General features: G+C 39.4%; 1 protein-coding gene and 1 non-coding gene across 3 annotated transcripts; both read left to right on the top strand.

The window, feature by feature from the left end:
* Nucleotides 1-73: 73 nt before the first annotated feature.
* On the top strand, nucleotides 74-18,776 carry HAUS6 (HAUS augmin like complex subunit 6). Of its 2 annotated transcripts, XM_062600367.1 has the most exons (17): nucleotides 74-275; nucleotides 816-911; nucleotides 1,604-1,682; nucleotides 2,674-2,806; nucleotides 3,389-3,536; nucleotides 6,911-6,976; nucleotides 7,097-7,148; nucleotides 7,339-7,512; nucleotides 8,202-8,386; nucleotides 9,017-9,146; nucleotides 9,708-9,810; nucleotides 11,498-11,591; nucleotides 13,305-13,368; nucleotides 13,963-14,148; nucleotides 15,020-15,155; nucleotides 15,536-16,537; nucleotides 17,869-18,776. In XM_062600367.1, the coding sequence occupies exons 1-17, from the start codon at nucleotides 157-159 to the stop codon at nucleotides 17,916-17,918; spliced, it is 2,817 nt and encodes a 938-aa protein (XP_062456351.1). In that variant the 5' UTR covers nucleotides 74-156; the 3' UTR covers nucleotides 17,919-18,776. The 2 variants fall into 2 exon arrangements, with proteins under 2 accessions (XP_062456351.1, XP_062456352.1); XM_062600368.1 differs by lacking the exons at nucleotides 74-275; nucleotides 1,604-1,682 and having other exon boundaries at nucleotides 841-911.
* On the top strand, nucleotides 13,107-13,236 carry LOC134154025 (small Cajal body-specific RNA 8). The gene has a single exon (XR_009961308.1). It is a non-coding gene; the product is annotated as a small Cajal body-specific RNA 8 (non-coding RNA).
* Nucleotides 18,777-20,521: the final 1,745 nt, after the last annotated feature.

The following is a 20,521-nucleotide window of genomic DNA, read 5'->3' as shown; positions in this document are numbered from 1 at the left end:
GCGGCGCGCGCGCCTGGGCGCGGCGGCGGCGGCGGCGGCGGCGGCGCGTGTCGGCGGCAGCGCGTGTCGGCGGCAGCGCGTGTCGGCGGCAGCGCGTGTCGGCGGCGCGGCCGTCACTTCGCCTCGGCTGAGGGTGCGGAGGCCCGGGTTGGCGCCATGATGTCGCTGCTGAACACGGAGTGGGAGAAGGAGCATCTCTGGCTCTACCTCCTGGCCCTGGGCTTCAACCCGGAGGTCGCCTGTGGGTTGATCGGCAGCAACTGCCAGCTGGGAGTGTAAGCGCCCGGCGCGGGGAGCCGGGAGGGGGGGCGAGGGGCCCGGCGTGCAGCGCTGCGCCTGAGGCGGCGGGTCTCCGCCTAGGAGGGCTGCTCGCTCGCGGCCGGGGTAGCGGGGGTTGCCTCGGTGGTGAGGTTTGGCCTCTTCGCTTTACGGTGAGAAGGAGCAAATCTGGCGCCTTCCTGTGTGCTCGGGAGTCTGCGCGTAGGAAAGCCCTGAACTGCGTAAATGCTCTGCACTGGCTCTGAGGAACCAGAACCAAAAGTAACTCCTACCGCCTGAATGGCGCATCCTGCCCAGCCGCACGGAACAAAGAGGCGGGTTGGCGCCAAACGTGTTTCGGGCAAAACGTGCCCACTATAACCACTTCAACTTCGTTTTGTAGGCTGGAGAATGTATATTTTAACCGTGCAAAAATATTTTAGATAATGTGTGATTTGCAGCACTTCTTAAATAACACTGTGTTCTTAAGCGATCAGTAAAAATACTGTGTGAAGTTGGTTGCTCGTCTGTTCATGATGTAGTTGCTTGTTTTCTAGGGACATGTTTGATGCTCCGAACAACATCGCTTTTGGTATTGTTGCACTCTTCTTGTTCAGTAAACTGAATCCGTCACGTGTAGTAGAAATGTTCAGGTAAGCATTGGGCTTGTGCAGTTAGTAATAACACTGTGAATATGATCAAGAGTGGCTTATGGATTGTTTAGGAAAAAGTGGTCTGTCTTTTGAAAAACTTGTCTTTTGAAGAACTCCCTTGGTCACAATTCTGAGATCTGCCAGAACAACTTGCCTTAATTAAAGTGTTTTCTAATAGTAGGTCTAATTGTCCACCTTTTTAATTTGCAAAGTAGTCGCTCTCTCCCATTCTTTTCCATGACTGAATATTAGAAAATTTTTACTATAGATTGATGCCATAATAGTCCATATGACAAAAAAAAAAAAAAAAAAAACACGTCTTCATTAGTGTTTTTCTTATGTAGCTGAATTGTTTTAACTTACATATTAAAAAAAAAAAAAGGAGACCCTTGATATGAAAAGCTTCAGCCCTCAGACTGTTGTTATTTTTCCCTTTCTTTTTCTTGAGTTTAAAAGAACTGCAGACAAATCTGAAAGAGTCTACAGTCAACATGCTGTGGCAAGAAAATGTTATAATTTAACAGCCTTCTTCATGTTCTGGGTGTAGGTTGTAAACCTTCATTCTCTGCCTCTTCTAGGAGGCATTATTAAAATATTTTTGTTTTACTCTAGTTCTTAGAGTGGTTAATTTTATAATGGACTATCTGAATTTTTGAAATTGCTTTTTCTTTTATTTCCTCCTAAATGGGAAGAGACTGTTCCTTTCCAGCAGACAAAAAAGCAGATCTTGAATTTAGGAAACGATGCTGTATCTGGCTAAAAGAGATTGCAGTAAGTATGATGAAGAATGAAAATCAGTATTCTAGTGGTTTCTGTGACTTTATTCTTCTGTTGAGAGAACATGTGGTGCTATAGATTTTTAGGTAAGGTTTTTCTACCAAAGAATTTAGTTTTAAGAATCTTATTTCATGTAGTTTGTCTTAAACCTTTTTGAAGAGAGAATTGTGGTATGGTGAAGTTCAGATGACTTAATCCTTAATCTTGGATGGACTGGATTGGATCTGGAGTATATAAGATTAAACAGAGTTTGTAATAGGTTCCTTACAGATGAGTGATTTGTTTCACCTGCAGAGGTGTTAGCTTAAGTTGTGTGAGATTGTTTATTGTGATAGTTGTAGTAGTTGCTTCAGATATGTGAAAAGCTTTTAACATTAGGCTTTATCTATGGGGAAAGAGACTATAGTATAAGGTGAGCTAAGGAAAACAAGCAGAGCAAAATTAGTTGGTGGAGTTATCAGTCCTTGTTTGTCCTTCGCATAATGCATATGTTTTGATGACAGTGCTAGAAGTGCAATTTATATGTAATGAAGCACCTTTATTTCTGAGTAATAACAGACAAGGTGGTTGCCAACACTGCAAGTTTTTTGAGTAAGGCAGAAGTGGAACCTAGTATGTCTATTAATGGCATCAACAGAGAATGTGAAAGAAAACTTGAATGCTTTTTCCAAAGGTAGGGGTTACCTATTAGGATTGAGAAGAGCAGAATATGTTTAACACCTCAAACTGGTTACAGTTGTCTTGAAACTGTTGTCCATTCCGTATACAGAAGATGGGAGGGGGTTGTGGTGAGGAATATCCAGAAGGCTTTAGTTTCCTCCTTTGACTGCAGTGGTTGTCATCATGTTAGCAAAGTAGTTCAGCTTCTCATCAGACTTGCTAGTAAGCATATCTGCAGTGTTTTGATACTCAGCTACATATTTGGTAGCTCTGCTTAGGCATTATTTCTTGGATTAATTTTGTGTTAAAATCAATTTTTTTTTAGGATGAATGTGGAAGCAGTTTTCCCCAAATCGTGACATCTTTATTTCTTTTTCCTGGTGGTCCTAAATTTATTCATCTAATGTATCAGTTTGCAAGATATGTAGTGATTCAGGACATGAAAGTGAACTCTGTAGGTAAGTGTTACCAAACAATAAAAATACTTGACTTGTAATATTTGATGGTGACTCTGTTAAGACTTTAATGAATGTCAAGATCTTTAAGTAGGCGTGAGTTGGATGCTCAGTTCCAGATCTCTTGTGGGATAAGTCAGTACACTTAAACAGAGCTACTGCTGATACACAACGCAGATTGTTTTGCTTTCTCTTGCTTTATGGCTCTTGCTTCTAGAAAGTTTGTGTGTGTAATGGTGTAGTGACATATATGCACACAAAGTAGCAATGTTTTGGTCCAAAAGCAGTTTTTCATCCTGTGGTGTTTCTTGCCATTTTAGGAATACTCAAGGATGAGAACTATCTGTTCTAGGAATTCTGTAGTGTTTGGTGACATAATGAAGTGGGGAAAAGGGATGAGAGTGAGGAAAGGAAAACATACACAACAGAAAAGAATTAGTAGAGAAGACAGTACATTGCATGCTTAAGTTTAGTCCAGGTAAAATGGGAGTCATTATTTGTGAGTCTTTTAAAACTAGACAAATGAGAAAGCTGTCTAATTTGGTAGAAGTGAATTCTGTAATAAAAATACTAACTTTCATTTAGGCACTGGTATACCTTTTGCTGAAGCTGCAGGCTTAGGACATGAGGATCTGTACAAGGCAAAAGCAAGATGCAGAGTGGCATATAATAAACTTCTGCAAATTATTCAAAAGGAAAATTTTATAATTCAAGAATATAAGAAAAAAGCACAGTAAGTAATGCATTTTAGATGTGGTTTATTTTCTTAGGAGGTTTATTTTCATAGAAATTCTCTTTTACCTTTTAAGGTGCTTTGAGATCTTCCCCTTTCATTTCCTCCCTTTACCTCCCTTAACTGACCCTTCTGCTGTGTGGAAGGCCCTCTGTAAAGCAATGCAGTGTAAAGAAATCAGTTGTGTTGGGAGGTGATGTATTGGAAAGATGTAATTGCTAAGGTGTTAAAAGTGATCAAGGAGTTCCGTGTGTATAGCAATATGATTTCCTAATATTTGAAGTGTCATGTCTTAGAAAATAGCTGACTGTCTCGATGTATTTGGTCTCTGCTTTATCAAGCTGGGATGCATTTTTAATTCTCCTTGCTTAATCCTTAATTATTTCACTAGAACTGTGCTTTTCCTTCTTTACTCTTGCATATGGGAAAACATTTGTGATCTGGGAAACAAGAAGAATCAAAACTTTGTTTGCAGGGATAGAGTTCTGTAGTACTGTGATTTATGGAAGCTGGGTGAGATACTTCACATGACAAGTACTGTAGTGGTCGGTTACAAGCTGTCCAGGAAAGGATAGAAGAGGAGGAATGCTGCTGTAATTAAAGCAGTGTGAGTGCATTGCTCTAAATATGCATAAGAGGACAGGTTGGTTTCATGCCTTTGGGTGGCATGAAAATAATCAGAGGGGTTACCATTAAGAGAAGCCTCATGGAGGGCATCTGCTGTGCACTACCCTGACAGGAAAAATTGAAGAAGCCTTCAAAGAAGCTTTAGGCCTGCAAGCACTGGTTCTCATAGAGGCCTTCAGCTGACCTGATAGTTGCTGGGAAAGCAACATATCAGTGCACAAGCAGCCTAGGAAACTTCTGGAGACTGTCAAGAATGGTTACTTGTTGCAATCGCTGTGTGTGCTCTCTAGGAGTGATCTGTTCTGTACTTATTGCTTAAAAATGAGAAACTTATGCGGAGATCTTACTGTCAAAGGGATCTCTGGCTGCAGAGATTCTGTAGAAGGCAGAGGAGTTCAGAAATGCTGAGTGACTTTCAGAGACAGCCATGTCAAAGTATGAGATTGAAGCATCGCCTAAGAGGAAGAAGGAACAGGTGTCACAGGAAAACAGCCTGGTTAAAACAGTGAGATACTAATTCAGCTTAAAAGCCAAAAAGAGGCATACGTGAGATGGAAGTAGGGAACGACTCTGAAAGAGGAATACAGAAACATTGCTTGGCTTTGCAGTGGTATGGCTAGGAAGGCAAAAGTCAGCTGTAGTTAAGTTTGTGGCATATGGTAGTACATGGAGAGAGAATTTAGGTCTGCTTCTTACGGAATGGCAAGTTAATTATGCGTGTTCCAGAAAGGCTGAGGTACTCAATTTTCTTTTGCTTCAGTTTTCATGGGTAGTGTCATCTCCCAAGCCTCTATGCCAGGTAGAAGTCACGAACTACTGATAGTAGAGGAGTCGAGTTGGTTCCATCTGTACAAACTGGACACATACAAATTCTTGGTACCTGATGGGATGCATACAAAGGTGCTAAGAGAGCTGTCTGACATCACTGCAAAACTTCTCTGTTGTCTTTGGGAAGTTATCAGGGGAAGTCTTAAATGATTGGAAAAGGATGGTTATGCCTGCCTGCAAAAAGGAAGCTCTGGGAAAGTACAGACCAGTCAGTGTCACTTTGGTCTCTGAGAAGACTATGGTACAAGCTCTTGTGGAGGCTATTTATAGACGTGTGAAGGTCAAGAAGGTTATGGGAGGGCGGTGGAAATCAGTGCAAGTTTACCAAGAGTAAATTTGTACTTGACCAGCCTAATCAGCTTGTATGATGAAAAAAGCTTGTGAAGTGAATGAGGGTTCGATGTGGACATAAACTACCTTTTATAACCTACCATGATACTTGACATGATCTCCTTAAACATCCCCCGAATAGGCTAGTTAGATAAACTGGAGAACTGGAGTACAAGATGATGGTTAACTGGTTAAAACAATGATGAGTGGAGTTTTTCTAGGGTTGATACTGGATTCGGTACTACTCAGTATCTTTGAGATCTAGATGTCAGGATTGAATGCACACTTGCCAAACTCTCAGATAATTCTAAGCTAGGAGAAAAGTAAATATACTGGAAGGAAATACTGTCGTATGGAGAGACCTTAATGGGCTGGAAGATTAGGCCAACAGGAATTGTATTACATTTAACAAAGATGAGTATAAAGTCCTGGAATAATTCCAGGCAGCAACACAGGCTGTGGACTGACTGTTTGAGGAGCAGCTCTGCTGAAAAACTGTAGTGAGGGTCTGAGCATGAACCAGCAGTGTGCCCTGGTAGCAAAAAGACCAGCTGTATCCTCGGCTGTATGAACAGGAATGCAAGCCGGCAGATCAATGGATGTGTTTATTTTACTTTACCAGGTGCTATTTAGGTGACACCTAGAACATTGTGTTCTGTTCTAGTTTCCCCCATACCTTTCCCTCCCCACCCCACCATGTTGAAGAGAAGCACTGAAAGTGCAGAAAGATTTCAGCAGAGGGCAGCCAGCATGATTAGAGGATTGCTCAACTTGATGCATGATGAAAGTTGAAGAGATTGAGCTTCTTTAAAGAAGACAAAGCTTGGGGTGTGGGTGGGATCTGACCCCAATCTTCCAGTACTGAAAAGGCGGAGAAGGTAGAGCTACTGTCTTCACAAGCATGCATGCTGACAGTGCAAGAGGCAATGGGTATGAGACACTTCAGTAAAAAATTCTGCATTAAAAAAAAATATATATTTCTTCAATCAGACAGTGTAGTAGATTGCCCAGAGAAGTGGTGGAATCTTCCTTACTGGAAGCATTCAAGATGTGACTTGACAGGATATGGATAACCTAATTGAAGGCTCTGCTTTCAATGGAAGCTTGGACCAGATGATCTCCAGAGATCAGTCTTCTAGACTTTCCTATGAATCTGTGATTTCTGTGACCTGTCTCCTCCGTCCCTGACTGGGAAGCATTAATGGCTTTGCTTTGCCTCTGATTGATACCTTAAAAATAAATAAATAAATAAAAAGGACGCACAAACGTATTTTTCCCCCCGACTCTTAAGACATCAGAACTCTGAAAATCCTTTAGAACTAGGTGTAACTTGGGCATCCAGTGTTTCTGAAAATCAAGCCACTTTATTTTTAAATGTTTACAAATGATTAAAAGCAGGTCTCAGGCATTAGAGGGCTGAACTCTTTGGCTATTGCAGTCATTTGTACTTCAGTACTCTGGATATTAGTGGCTGTAGTTTTCTAAAAAGAAATTTAGATGTTGCACAGTTAGCAGGGAATTCTGAGACTAGAGTAAAGGCTTAGATTGAAAAAAAACACTTGTGCTGTGCCTGTTACTTCTCTTTCTAGGTTGCTAATTAAAGAGATAATGCAGCTAAGAATTGAATATGAAGACATGCAGATGCAGTTTTCGAAGTGAGTATTTTTCCTTGTAACTAGGTTACTGTTTACAAAATCAATTTCTTAGAGTTCTGTGAAATGCTGTAGTTTCATTGCAGTCTACTTGAACTTTTTTTTTTTGGCATGTCCATGTAGGATGAAACAAAATGACCAAAGCAAAATTGACAAAAATGAGAGAATTCAAAAGGTGAGCATTTTTATGCAGATTACTATTTCCTTTAACATTTCTCCAACACTGACACTCAGATACTGGTACATTTGCTTCTCTACCTGTGACTATATTAGTTCTTTTCACTTATCTTTATGCTTCAATACTCTACCATCTTAGGTGCTATGACAAACATCTAACCACATTTTTGTCCTTCTTGCTCATTAAGATCCGTGGTATGTGGACGTTTATAATGGATACCCTTGCATCTTTGGAAAAGGAAAAGGAGTTTGTAAATTCTGTTCTTGAAGGTTGTACTGACCAGTATACTTTAGATGGAACTAATGTTAATGTCAGTGTTCCACAGGTGTTGACTGAGAAAATCGAGAGTGAGACATATAAGGTAAATCATTTTTGTCATTCATGCTGAACTACATATTTTTTTTCTAATTCCTCAGACTAATCATATCCAGGACTGTAGTTAGTTTAAAAGAAGAAAAGATGTTGGAGAGGTGGTTAGTTTTACTTCACAGATGATAAAATAAGAAATGATTACTCAAAGATAGAAGGTGTATTTAACATGTTAGATATAGTTAACGAAGTTTGTTATGATTATGCTCCTGTGATGTCTCAGTTGTTTCTACTATGAGCTTTTTTTAAAGCTCGGAATTCAGCAACTGTCTGGATAAGTTTGTTTTTTGTCAGTGCTTCAGTTTTTGTTGATCAGATGTTAAAACTAGGTTGGTCAGTTTGACTTTTGCTCTTAATGGGTTTTTGTTCCTGGCATTTAGTATATGGTGCTGTTTAGACCTGTACCATTTTGGAGCAGTGGTTAAATAAACTACCTAGTTAGCTGAAGCGAGGTTATTCCATATCATTTATAGCCTGCTTTCAAGTAGCTGATACTAATCTGGAGTATGAAAGCTGAGGTTATTATCTGGAGTTTCTTTTGAAAAAGAAGCAGTCAGGAAGTGAATCGAAACATCAAACGAGACTTTGCCCCTTTGCTAAAGATAGAAATTACAACTGTCTGATGCTGAGCCATTGTATCCATTTGCTGATTCATTTTTCTCTTGTTTGAAACACTTGAAGTTGGGCATAGGAGACATACATGAAGCGGAAAAACTGAATTTCTTAACAGTCATTAAGTTGTTAAATGAAGCCCTGAAGATCTTTAGAAATGAAGCCCATCAACTTGAATTAAAACCGTATCTTCAGGATATTGAGAATAAGACTGAATTCCAAAATAAAATACTGCGGGATTTGAAAACAAAGAGGTAATTTTCTGGAGTTCCTTATTCTTTAGTCTGAGGATCATACCTTCCTGTCTTAGAGCTGTTTCTGAAATTGTTATTTATACTGAGAACTTGCTAATCCAGTCTTTACTTTGCATATGAGAAATTCACATTTGTCTTGGTTATACATTTAGATAACTTTCAACTTAAAAGTTTTCTCTAAACTTTTAATCTCTCAAAGCTAACAGCTTTAGCTTTTTGCCCTTGTTTCATGACATTTCATGAATATTTTGGGCTTTGATAGGACAGGGCTTGCTAGCTGATCCTGTTTTTCTGGTGTATTAATCAAATCTGAGATTTTTAGACCTGAGTCTGAGATCTGTTTAAGGAAAGCTTAAGCCTGTATTTCACGGCTTGTATGTGTGTTAGTATAGCTCTTCCCATTTTCACTCTAAGAAACACAAAGATAACCAAAGCAGTGGGTTTTCTTTTTTTCTTTTTAAGATTTTGGATTTCAGTTAGTCTGTTACCCCATGCACAAATAAGTTATTAAATCCTTAAGGTTTCTCGGCATAAGGGGAACACAAATGTTTTCCATCTGTCTGCAGAAATGTTTTTTCTGCCAAGAATGTGTTCGTATTCATTGTTCATTTTTTTGCTCTTACGTTGCAGCCAAAAAATAGAGCAAGAACATTCTGTGTCAGTCAGTGAATCTGCTGCTGAAATACAAAAGGAATGGCAAGTGAAGTGGAAAACCTATGTTGGTCACTCTCCTTTTTGTTTAACTACAGATCAGAATCCAGTAAGTAGTATTTATGTAATCTAATTCTGGGAAATGGAATGGTGAATCTGAGAGAATGTACCTGCAATGGAACACACTAGCTTGTGCATCTTTGTCTTTAAACCTTCAGATAATGTATCTTAAGCATAATGTAATAGAAATTGCTTTAAGTCAGTAGTTTCTCTTGAAGATATGTTCATCTTAATGACAGTTGGTGCCTGAATTTGATGGGAGGCAGAACCATCTTGTCATGATAGTGAATCAACATAAGAACTCATGGATTTTTTCCATCCTGTGAAACTGACAGCATCTGGAAAAACTCAGATACTTATGACTGAGTTTTTCCTCTTCTAAAATGATATTCTTGATGAATAGACAATAACTTTCCTTCTAACACTCTCACTGGTACTGATCAGGATCAAAGGTTGTAACTTTACCTACATAGGCAGCAGAGAGCAAAGGTTTGGTGCTGAGTCTGATTGCTAGTAAGTGGAAATGCTGATGCAAATAGCTGTCTGTTAATTGCTGTTGATGAGCAGTCTTTTTTTAGCTTTCTTATGACTTCTTTTTTTTTGCTGAAAGGAACTTGATTTGTTACCACCCATGGCACCCCTTTCTTTTCTTCCTGCATCAGAAGAAGCTTATGAGAATAGTGTCTTCTGTCAACATCCAGTATCAGTTTCAGGTTGGTGAACTTGAGAAACTTCTCTTGGCCCCACCATTCTTAGAATTTCCTTGGAGTCCAGAAGACTCCCTGCTCATGTTTGCAAATTTCTTTGATAAACTTTTGAAAATCTAGTGATGAATGATTGCTTGTCAGAATAGTCTTTCTTTGAAATATGACATGGTAAAAACTGTTTCTCTGAAGCTTTTGATAATGCAAAAGATAATACTGGTGCTGTTTAGTATTTGGTGTTCCACATAACCTTGATTCTACATCCTTTGTTTCCGTGTACAAAGACTTATACATGGGGTCCAGAGGATGTATAAATTCTAACTACAGAAGTTATTTTAGGTGGGGGAATAATAAGAAAGAGAAAGGAAAATGTTTCTCCAGTGGTCTGATGGGAAAGGAAATGACTGGTATCCTCGCTGGTGAGAATCTTCCTTTGGCTTCCTCTTTCCAGTGTAGCAGATGTTCTCCTAAATAGCCTGTTGCACATGTTAATAGGCTTATAAGCCTTGTGCTTGTATACTGTCAGGTTTTACTTGGTATTTAAATGACTAGTGTCTGTAGCATAGAGTTTTAAACTAGAAGCTACAAAGCAAGGATAGAAAAGGAGTGGGGAAAAAAAGGCGATTCAGATGTTATTTGCAGTCGCTTTTGGGGAAAGTGACATAACCAGCAAATGTTGGCATTTGATAGGGATAAGAGCCCTCTGGCTACAAAGATGGAAACCCTGCCCTAGTAACCTGAATGCATGCAGGTAGAAGATTGCAGGGGGTGCAAACGAAAGGCTACAGAATAGACAGTGGAAGGTCCTTTGCCTTACAAATTACAAAGATGAAAGCATTGTGGAATAATGCTGTGACACTCTAGTATCAGAAGGCTTGAGAGAAACTTATCTGTGACTTTCTTCTCTGTGGATAAGATGCTTGATCTGAGAATCCAGCTACTACCAAAGGAAGGCTTAGCATCACTTTCTGCTTGTTAGCTTGGTGGTCATTTTTAAAATATGTTAACCTCAGCTATCTTGAATTTGGTTTAGATTTTTGCAGGCATTGTTGAGATGATTACAGAAGAGAATGCCATTTATGTTCTCAGAAGTCAAAATTAGTTAAAGAATTTTTGTAGCAAAACTTGTCTTTTATCTGCACCAAAATCAGCATGTATTGTTCCAGAGAGTCCTGAAGTGGGTGGGGTGCATGTACCTCTGATAACATGTAAAATGCTAGTATATAGTGTCTTGTCTTTGGATTGAGGCACTGATATAAGCTCTGAAGCATAAGTACATCCACTAAGGTAACTATCAATTTGCAGGAGATGAGGGAAATAACTCTACAAAGCAAAAGTTCACCAATTTGAGATGCTTGCTTGTTTGGGGAGGGGGGCAATCATGACATGGGTTTGGGACTGTAGTTTGGGGGAAGGTGGATTGCATGATAAAAGGTGAATGGGAGGAGCAGATAGTAGCACATCTCTAAAACATGTTTTCATAAGCATTTTAAGTAGATGCTGCTGTGGTGAATGGCATCTATGGCTAAATGTGGTACCTGAGCAAAGGGACTAAGAATTCCCTGCACAGCTTATGTATTTGTTTTTCCTGAGGTGTTAATAAGTATCATGGGTACTCTACAGAAGTAATCAGTCATCTAGAAAGCCTAAGTTTAAAGAAATGGAAGCAATAATAAAACTGATATTTCTTTTCTAGATATTTTTGAATCAATTAGTGATACAAGTTATGAGGAAGATGATGAGACACCAGATAATGTGATGGTTAAGTCAGTACTAACAACAGAAAGAAGGTATGTTTTGAGTTGTTTGGTTTTTTTTTAAACAAGAAATAGAGATGGAAATAATAGAAACTTCCCTGTTAGAGATAAATGTTACATCTCTGAAGCCTCCTCAGAATACTTCAGTAATCTTCTGCTCACATCATATTTACCTGATACAGCAATTCATACAGGACCACCTTCCCAGTTTCAGGCTGAGTGACCAAGTGGTTACCTCTTCAGAGACCTGCTTAGAAGAATCTCATGACATAGGACCTTCAAAAGAAGAGGGGTCCAAGAAAGATGGTTGATATTCAAGGACCACCTTCTCAATGCTCAAGAATGATGCATTTCCTATGATTAAAAAGTCAAGCAAAGGGGGTGGGAGACCTGCATGGATGCACAAGCTGCTCCTGGCAAAATTCGAACAGAAGGAAGTACACAGAAGATGGAAGCAGGGACACAGAAGGCAGAGATACTGAATGCCATCTTTGCTTTCATCTTTACCGCTAAGACCAGCACTCTGGTTGGACAGATGCTGGAGACCAGGGAGAAAGTCTGGAAGAAGGAAGACTTTCCCTTGGTCAAAGAGGATCAGGTTAGGGATCACTCAAACTGGACATGTACAAGTGTGTGGGCTTTCACGGGGTGCATTCGCAAGTGCTGTGGGAGCTAACTGGTGTCATTGCAAGGCCAGGTCATGGTGATCAGGAGAGGTGCTAGAGGCCTACAAGAAAGCAAATGTCCTCCCAGCCTTCCAAAAGGGTAAGAAGGAGCAACTAGGGAACTACAGGCTTCTTAGTCTCGCTTCCATCCCTGGAAAGGTGATGGAACAACTCATCTCCAAGCATGTGAATGATAAGAAGGGGATCAGGAATAGTCAAAGGGAAGTACAGAGTCCTGTAGCTAGGGAGGGGTGACTCCATGCACCAGTACAGGCTGGGGGCTGACATACTGGAAAGGACCCCTGTATAGAAGTGCCTGAGGATCCTGGTGGACACCAAGTTGACCATGAGCAAGCAATGTGCCAAGAAGGCTAATGGTATTCTGGGTTGCCTTAGGAAGAGTGTGTCAGCAGGTCAAGGGAGGTTATCCCATCTGCTCAGCCCTGGTGAGGCTGCATCTCGAGTACTGTGTCCAGTTCTGGCTCCCCAGTACAATAAAGATGGAGCTACTGGAGTGAACCTAATGAAAGTCCACAAAGATGATAAAGAGACAGGAGCATCTCTTAGGAGGAGAGACTGAGAGAGTTGCTCAGCCTAGAAAAGGCTGACGGGGGCGGGGGGAGAATTTTATCAGTGTGTATAAATATGTATATGTATAATTGTGCAAGACCCTTCCAACCTCAACCTTTCTGTGGTTAATAAATTCATATATGAATAGGCTTCAGATGCCGGAAGTGATTTGGAGGAAGAATGCCAAGCAAAAGTGTGTTATAAGGTCTACAGAAATCTTTCCTGCCGAATACAGAAGACTTGTTTACAGGAATGTATCACAGAAACCTTTCTCTCTGGCAGTCAAGAGAAAAGTATTATAACCTGGCTAGTTTGGGAGAATGATACACAAGTAGGGCTAAATCTGCTCTAATTGTCACATGTTCTCCCTATAGTAAATATGCCTTCTGATGACCGGGACGAATTGAGGGAAATCGTAACGGACAGATACGGGGCACACAATACATAATTGTCTTTTAGAACTTTGATGCCACTTGTTTTGTTTGATTCTAAAATAGCTATTTGTTTTTAGGTTCTCCTCAGCATCTTTGGAGTTGACAAACGCATCTGAAAACAGCAACGAGTTACTTGAAAAGGTTATTCTTTAGTAGTTTCGTACATTCCCAAGAAGTTAAATTTGGAAATAATGTTTCTTACACTGACTGAAGCTTAACTTTATTACAGATCTAAATCAGGCCTAGATTGTAAGAGATAACTTCAGGAATCATTTGAGATGTTTCACCGCTCACACTAGAGACTGCTTAAACAAATGGAGTTCAGTGAAACATTGTAAACATGTTATATTGGAAATCAGGAGTGAAAACCATTGTCTTAGTGTTCTTTTCTAGAGCTTAATGAACCTCTTAGCAGTTGTGTCAGATTAAGGGGTATAAATGTGACCTAAAGGCAATTTGGATGTACAGTTGTTAACACTGAAGCATATCTTCTGCAGTTGCAGAGGATGGATGACATATGCTCTGTACAGTAGTCTTTTCTAGGCACTGCTTATATGCTACTTAAAATACTTGGACCCTCCTTGTATCTAACATTTAGTTAGAATTTAAGATTTTGAAATATTTTAATTGATATAAATACTAAGGCCATTGCTTGTTGGATTTTTTTATAGTAGTTCTTCATACTAGTTTTGACACTTGAGTTTAAAATGTTGAATAATCCCTTTTATTTTATAGGACTTGCATACTGAAACTTGCAATTGGAAAGAACAGCTTGTCTCTCCAAATATTTTAAAATGCGGAAAGCATGAGCCTACCATTGTAGAAGCATGGGAGAATACAGATGCTCATGTTATCCAGAGAGAGAGTCCTGTCAGAAAAGAAGACGCTCTGGAGAAAGCCCGAGAACAGCTGTCAGAAGAGGTTAGGAAAAGTTGTTTCTTAATTTATTTTCTTCTGTTTATTTGTTACATAAGTGGCCTAAAGGTTCAGAGAACAGATGGCAAAAGATGACACAAACTATCTCTTTTAATATGCAGGCATCAAGAGATATTTCTGTAAGGTTTCTATAATCATTGCTAATAACTTCAGGGAAAGATTATGCAATGAAGCAGATCCTGAAAGCATGGAGCTTGTGTAGTTTATGCAGTCTTACATGATCTTGAAGTGAATACTGCTTTTAGTAGGTGTGATTTTTGTAACCAATTAGGTAGGTCTTCTGTCAGCTCTCAACCTTAAGTCTGTGAACCACTGCATAAGTTAGCAGTCATTTTTGTCTCTGAAATTTTGCAATCAAGACATTTGGCAGGTGCCTTGTGAGTTTTAAGCAAGGATTTATGTGTTGTTTTAGCTAAGATTTAACTGAGGAATTTTTTTACAAGTGCTTTCATATATTGTGCAACAACTTGGTTTGAAAATTAAGTTTTGTCTTTCACTGAAATGGTGGTAACTTTCAGCTGCTGAAATTTTCACATTTATGTAGTTATAGTTCTAGCCTTCATGCCTGTGGAGTTCTTGACTGAAGTCTCAAATTCTAGGTATATTTTTCTTATTTTAAAGATGGATTACTAGAGGATGAGGGAAGTCGAAGTAGAATTGTTGTCAATCTCATAGCTTAATACCACAGGCTTGTAGGATACAGGAGCCCAAACACTACTCTAAATTGCAGAAGTGTCATGAGTTTTTGAACACCTCAGGTCATCTGAAGAATGGGACTTATTGGGAGCCATAATTAACGGGAATAGAGGTTATAATTACACTTTTTCAGAACTTACTGTTCTCTAACATTCTTAAGGTTGCAAAAGCAGTGATATCTCACTCGCCACTGAGTTGTGGAGAAAAAGGAATGGAACTGGAAGATCTCATTAGCTCACTCGCTTTTAACCCATTTATCACAAGAAAACAAATTCCCAGAACTCCGGAAAATCTACGTAAGTCTAGAATTCTGTTTTTAATAATCAGGGACTGAATAAAAATGTGACTAGTTCATTGACACTGTATATGTCACACAGGAAGAAACGTATTTGGTGAAGCTGTAAGTTTTTCTAATAGCTCACTGGGTGTGTCAGAGCATATTGTGAATTTGACTTGTCATAGACGTCCCACTCTCCACCCCCATCTCCCTTCAGTGTGGATTCCCCTTTCTGTTCAGGGGAGAAATGGTTGGGAAAACTATGCTTAAACAGTATAAAGCAGTTAACTAATCCAGAAAGGAGGATGTTTAGGTAGTGTTACTAGAGTGATAGATGAGGGGAAAGATGATTCGATGAAATGAAAGCAATAAATGTTGTCCTTATTTTTTACCACTTAGTTACTGAAATTAGAAGCTCGTGGAGAAAAGCTATTCAGACTGAGGACTCATCAGATGTAGAGATAGCCTCATCCGAAATAATGACGACAGAAGCTCCAGAGGATGCTACTACTGTAATACAGAGTAAGATTGACTCTAGCTTAGCCTGTTCTACCTCTTCATCTCCTGTGTCTGACTTGGACTTCCTTTCTGAAGGAGAGTCACAATTAAGCCATATAAAATTTACACCTCAAAAGCAGGTGAAGATGAATCATATCAACAGATCTGCACTTAAGAAAACAACGGGAGTATCAGAGGGTGAGAGAACTGAGAAACAGGAGTTAGAAAGTACAGTTTTGAACAAAAATTTTGTGGAAAGTCCAGAAGCAACTCCATATGTAGAAAAAAGCATGAATACTCAAGATAGGAATCCTGAAGGTGGTCTGGGGATAGAACAACTGTTCTCCCCTTGTTTGCTAAATAAGTATGTGGATAGAATTCAGCAGTGGGATTCAGTTCCAATGGTAAATTCTAAAAGTCATGAAGCTTCCGAGTTTGGGATGTTGCATGAGAATCTCTCAGAACTTGGTAATGTAAATCGTGATGAATCTGTAAGCTCAGAGACTAACTTTGATACACTGGACAGCAAGTATTTACCAAGTAGCAAAACAAATAAAGGAGATGCTCAGATAGACTTGGAGTCTGTTCTCAGCAGATATGAAACACTGAAAAAAACTCTATCTGGAAATGAAAAGGAAGTGCTTCAGACATTTATTGCAGATGAATCTCTGAGTTCTAGCTCAGAGCTAGATCTTACACTAAAAAATGCAGAAAGAGGTGAACTTTCTCCAGAAAAACCATTCTGCTTGGATGACGACTTTCTCAAAATACTATCACCAATATCACCATCTTTTTCCGAAAGAAAACAATCCCTGTCACCTTTGCTGATGTTCTCTCAAGATCTAGAGGAAATGGCATCAATGATAAACAAAAGCCCTGTGGACTTCCTTTATAAATTGAAGAGTAAGTGTCTCCTGTGCTTTCACAACAGGATTTTGTCCGCTGTGCTGCTAGATGTACTCCCCTAGATAGCCTAGTATGAGCAGGTGAACCCTGCTGTGGAAGTGTCAGAAGGTGGTTAATTCCTGTGCTTATTCCTTAGAGGAAGACATAGAAGCACAGTAAATACACTTCATTCATTTAGTCATAGGAACATCTTGAAAATAGCAGAAAAAATGCTCGTCTGGCTTTCTGGGGTTATCTCCAGGTATTTTGAGGTTTGCATTAGCAATAGCCATCTGCAGATATCTTTTTCCAACTTAAATTTGGGCTAGTGCATTTACTCTGAACAAACTTTACTGGAGAAGATTGTAACTTCTGCTAGTGAAGTCAGTTCCTAGTATGTCATATTTTGTGAAATAACTTGATTTTTTTCTTCTCACTCCCCAAGTCTCCAACATGTGTCTTGTTTGTTGAGCCACTACTGCAGTGTTTAGTTTCATGCAAAATGAATTTTGAAATATGTAAATAAAGATGAGCTAGTAACAGCTATGCAGAAGAGCTTATTGCTGAAGTTAAACTAGCTGTTTAACTTGGGAAGCCACCATGAGACTAAAATGATTTTATGGAGAGTTTAGGTTTTTTGCCACTTCAAATTTTCAGGCAAAAGTGTTCCTCCCCCCTAAAGTAATGTTTAAGGAGTAAAACTTGCTGTGTGTGGGACCTCTGATCGTGTTTAAACTTAGTTGTAAGTGATTTTAGGTGGGATTGCTTAATACTTGTTTACAGTAACATTACTTGGTATAAGAAGAAAAAAAACCTCACTAATTCTGCTGCTCTAAGGCTGGTGGTCATTGCAGCTCTAAAAGGCACTAGTCTTAGTAACTTAACTTAGACTGACTTCCCAAGACAGAGAATCCTTTCTACCTCTGTGTAATATGTAATTTAAACTCTATTGGTACTGTTTTGACATAGTATTTATGGAGGTATCAGGTAAGGCTGTGGCAGTAGTATTTTGTCAAAGTGACTTGACAGAAAAAAAATCTCTTCAAAAAAGGGTAGAATAGGCATTTTGAACTAAGCCGGACAGTATAGGAGGCAACATGAACTAGGCTGACAAACTTTTTCTTGATATGAGAGGAAAACACAGTGCTTTCCTCTTAACTCTGCTATAGAGAGGTAGTGAAATTATTTAGCTTTTGCTTAAAACGGTGGTGCTGACAGATAATTTTGTCATACTTGGAACAATTATCAACAATTAGAAATATTTTATAACTTGTGCCAAATACTTTCAAAGCAATATGTTTGTGTCAATGTATTGAGTATGAATCATAACTAGTACGCTTTTCTTCCAGACAAAGAGCAGTCAAATGAGAAGCTGGACACAAAGGAACCATCATCGTGACAGAATCTGTAAAGGTGGAGCAGAACCATAGTAGAATGGTAGTTCACTAGTAGAATTGTGGTTCATTTGAGCGTATAGCATCTTTAAATGCTGCTCAGGCAGGCTGTGCTCTTCCCTGTTTCCCGTGGAAACTGTATTCCAGATTCCTCATTCAAGAATGTCGGTTGCCTGCTCTGGTTCCTCCAATTTCATTTCATCCATAGTGACATTATATGTGTAGACTCTTACTTGTATTCAGAATGGTATATTCCTTCATGTAGATAGCTTTGAAAGTATCGTGTCAAGGACTATGGCTGAACATGGCCTAAATCTAAAAAAGGGAATGCAGTAGGTCTCAAACAGGAAAGAATGAAACTTTCAATGTCTGTGTCTTACCCTTGAAAATGTGTTTAGTCCACTACATTGTGTGGATTATTCTCTCCCACCGAGACTTCTGGTCAAATATTTTCGTCAGTTTTTGCTTTGGTAAGGACCACTCTTCTCATAACCTTCCACTTTAGTGCATATTTCTTTACATTTATTGCTACTGAATAAAGTTGGTAGTTTTCAATTAAAATTCTAGAAGTGACTTGTATTAATGCTTTATCAATTTCTCAGTTTACATTAGCTAATATAGATTTGTGTAGATGTGTGCATTATATACATTTATACATGTATACATTTATGATGTCTTGCTATGAAATGACTAACAATACAACAAAAAAAGCAGTTGTAAAAAATCTAAGTTCCAGTAGACAGCCTTCCTTCTGGAAGAGTTGCCTCATCTATTATGATATCTCTGCTCAAAAGCAGATGATTGTGTAGTGCATCTAGGACAGATATTTGTACCTTTTATTACATAAATCTGTCACCTAATAATCCAGTGATTGTTTTCTTTGGTCTGTTTCCTAGCTGGAGGGCTGTTACAAATGAATAGTTTGTCCTGGTGAAGTGAAATCACGCTGTTGAGACATGATTCCTGATATGGTGCATTTACAGAGTTTTGAAGCCTTTCTAAGTAATGCTCTATTTCTGTGTCTTTCTCCTCCTTTCTTCCAACAGTTGCAAAAAGGTGTTAGATTCCGGTATTCTCTGGGCAGGTTCTTTTAGATATTCCACATACAGGGAGTGTAATGCATAACAGAAAAGTTTACTTGGAAGGTATATAATGTTACAGGGGATGTTGGATTTAGCAGAGTGATGCAGCAATATCCTGAAATCATATTACAAGTGTACACACTTAGGAAGATGTAGCCATTGCAATATACAGTTTAGTCTCAATACCAATTTGATCCCGTGTTACTATTATCTGTAATATGGTTCCCGTCATGACCCTGTGCATCCCTAGTTGCTGGGAAAGAATACATGGATTGAAGCCAGCTCAAGCCTATTGCTGTCTTTGAAATTCTTTTAATAGTTGTTCAGGGTTTATGCTCTGTGTTGGGCTGAGCCACATATATACTTCTCTTCTACTCCCCCACCCCCCACAGCCATATTGGTCTGACTTAGGGAGAAACATTTATACCAATTGATCCACTCAACAGATACAGCTGCCTATCTAAAACAAAGGTCACTCTCTGGTCTCCTTTGTGTTGAGATAACCACAGCTGTTGCACAGAAAGTTGGCTTTAATGGGACACACCATCCATTATTCCTGAGCTTCAGGGGCATCTTGCCCATCTCCTCTGAGCCTTCTTCTACTGTAGGGCTTTATTGGTCAGTCATGATAGCTTGTAAGAAGAGTCTCCATCTGTATTTGACATCTTACTCATAAAGTAGATGCTAAATTCTGTCTTAAGAGGTTGATGTGGCCAATTATAGAAGTTGTAATGTGGCTGCTAACATGTCAGCAGTAGAGGCTGTACTCATTAAAGTGAGCAGCTACTTTCTGCTCTTACCAGTGCGGTACCAGCTGAGTACTAAGTGCAGTATTAGCTAATAGTGAAGATGGGAGTGTTTCTTAATAGCCTTTTTAAATTTTGATCTAATCATGCTCAAACAGATAAAGCATTAGAAGGTCTGACCTCAGCTCTCAAGTGTGTGAGCTAAGCTCAGCTGACCTGAGCTCTGGAGCTTGTGATTTCACACAGGTTCCCTGGGTGACTGTCTTGCAGCTTCCGTGCCCTTCAGGAGAGGCTTAAAAGCAGAAGCCATAGAGCCCTGGTCAGAAAGCTACCAAAAGGACTTCAGCATTTTGCCACAAGGAAGGAGCTGATCAGCTGAGATGTGTAGTGCACACTGCACCTCTGTCATATGTTCTTACCTTGCTTCTGCATGTCCCCAGAACTGTTTTTGACATTATTGTCTGCAGGGACTACTGCTGAAAAGGCTTTCTGCAATAGAGGATCTACTGGGGAAAGAGCTCAAGCATAACTGTTTTTCCTATCAAACATGTCTCCTGTGCCTTCACCTGAAGTCTCATCCTTGAAGTGCATTTGCCAGCTGTGCTCCTGTGGGTATGTAGAAGGAGAGCCTAGGAGGAGCTTGGAATTGTGGTTTCTTGGTGGTAGGCTGCACTGATGCTTGCAGCTGCTCTTCACTGCTAAGGTTTGCATGTTACACATAAAGAGATTTTAGAACAGTGTTAAAAGCAAGAGATACTTTTCCTCACACTATATTTTCAA

The sequence above is a fragment of the Rhea pennata genome, chromosome Z (genome assembly GCF_028389875.1).
Source record: "Rhea pennata isolate bPtePen1 chromosome Z, bPtePen1.pri, whole genome shotgun sequence".
Lineage (NCBI taxonomy): Eukaryota > Metazoa > Chordata > Aves > Rheiformes > Rheidae > Rhea > Rhea pennata.
Note: the sequence above shows the minus strand (reverse complement) of the source record. Positions and strands in the feature narration are given on the sequence as shown.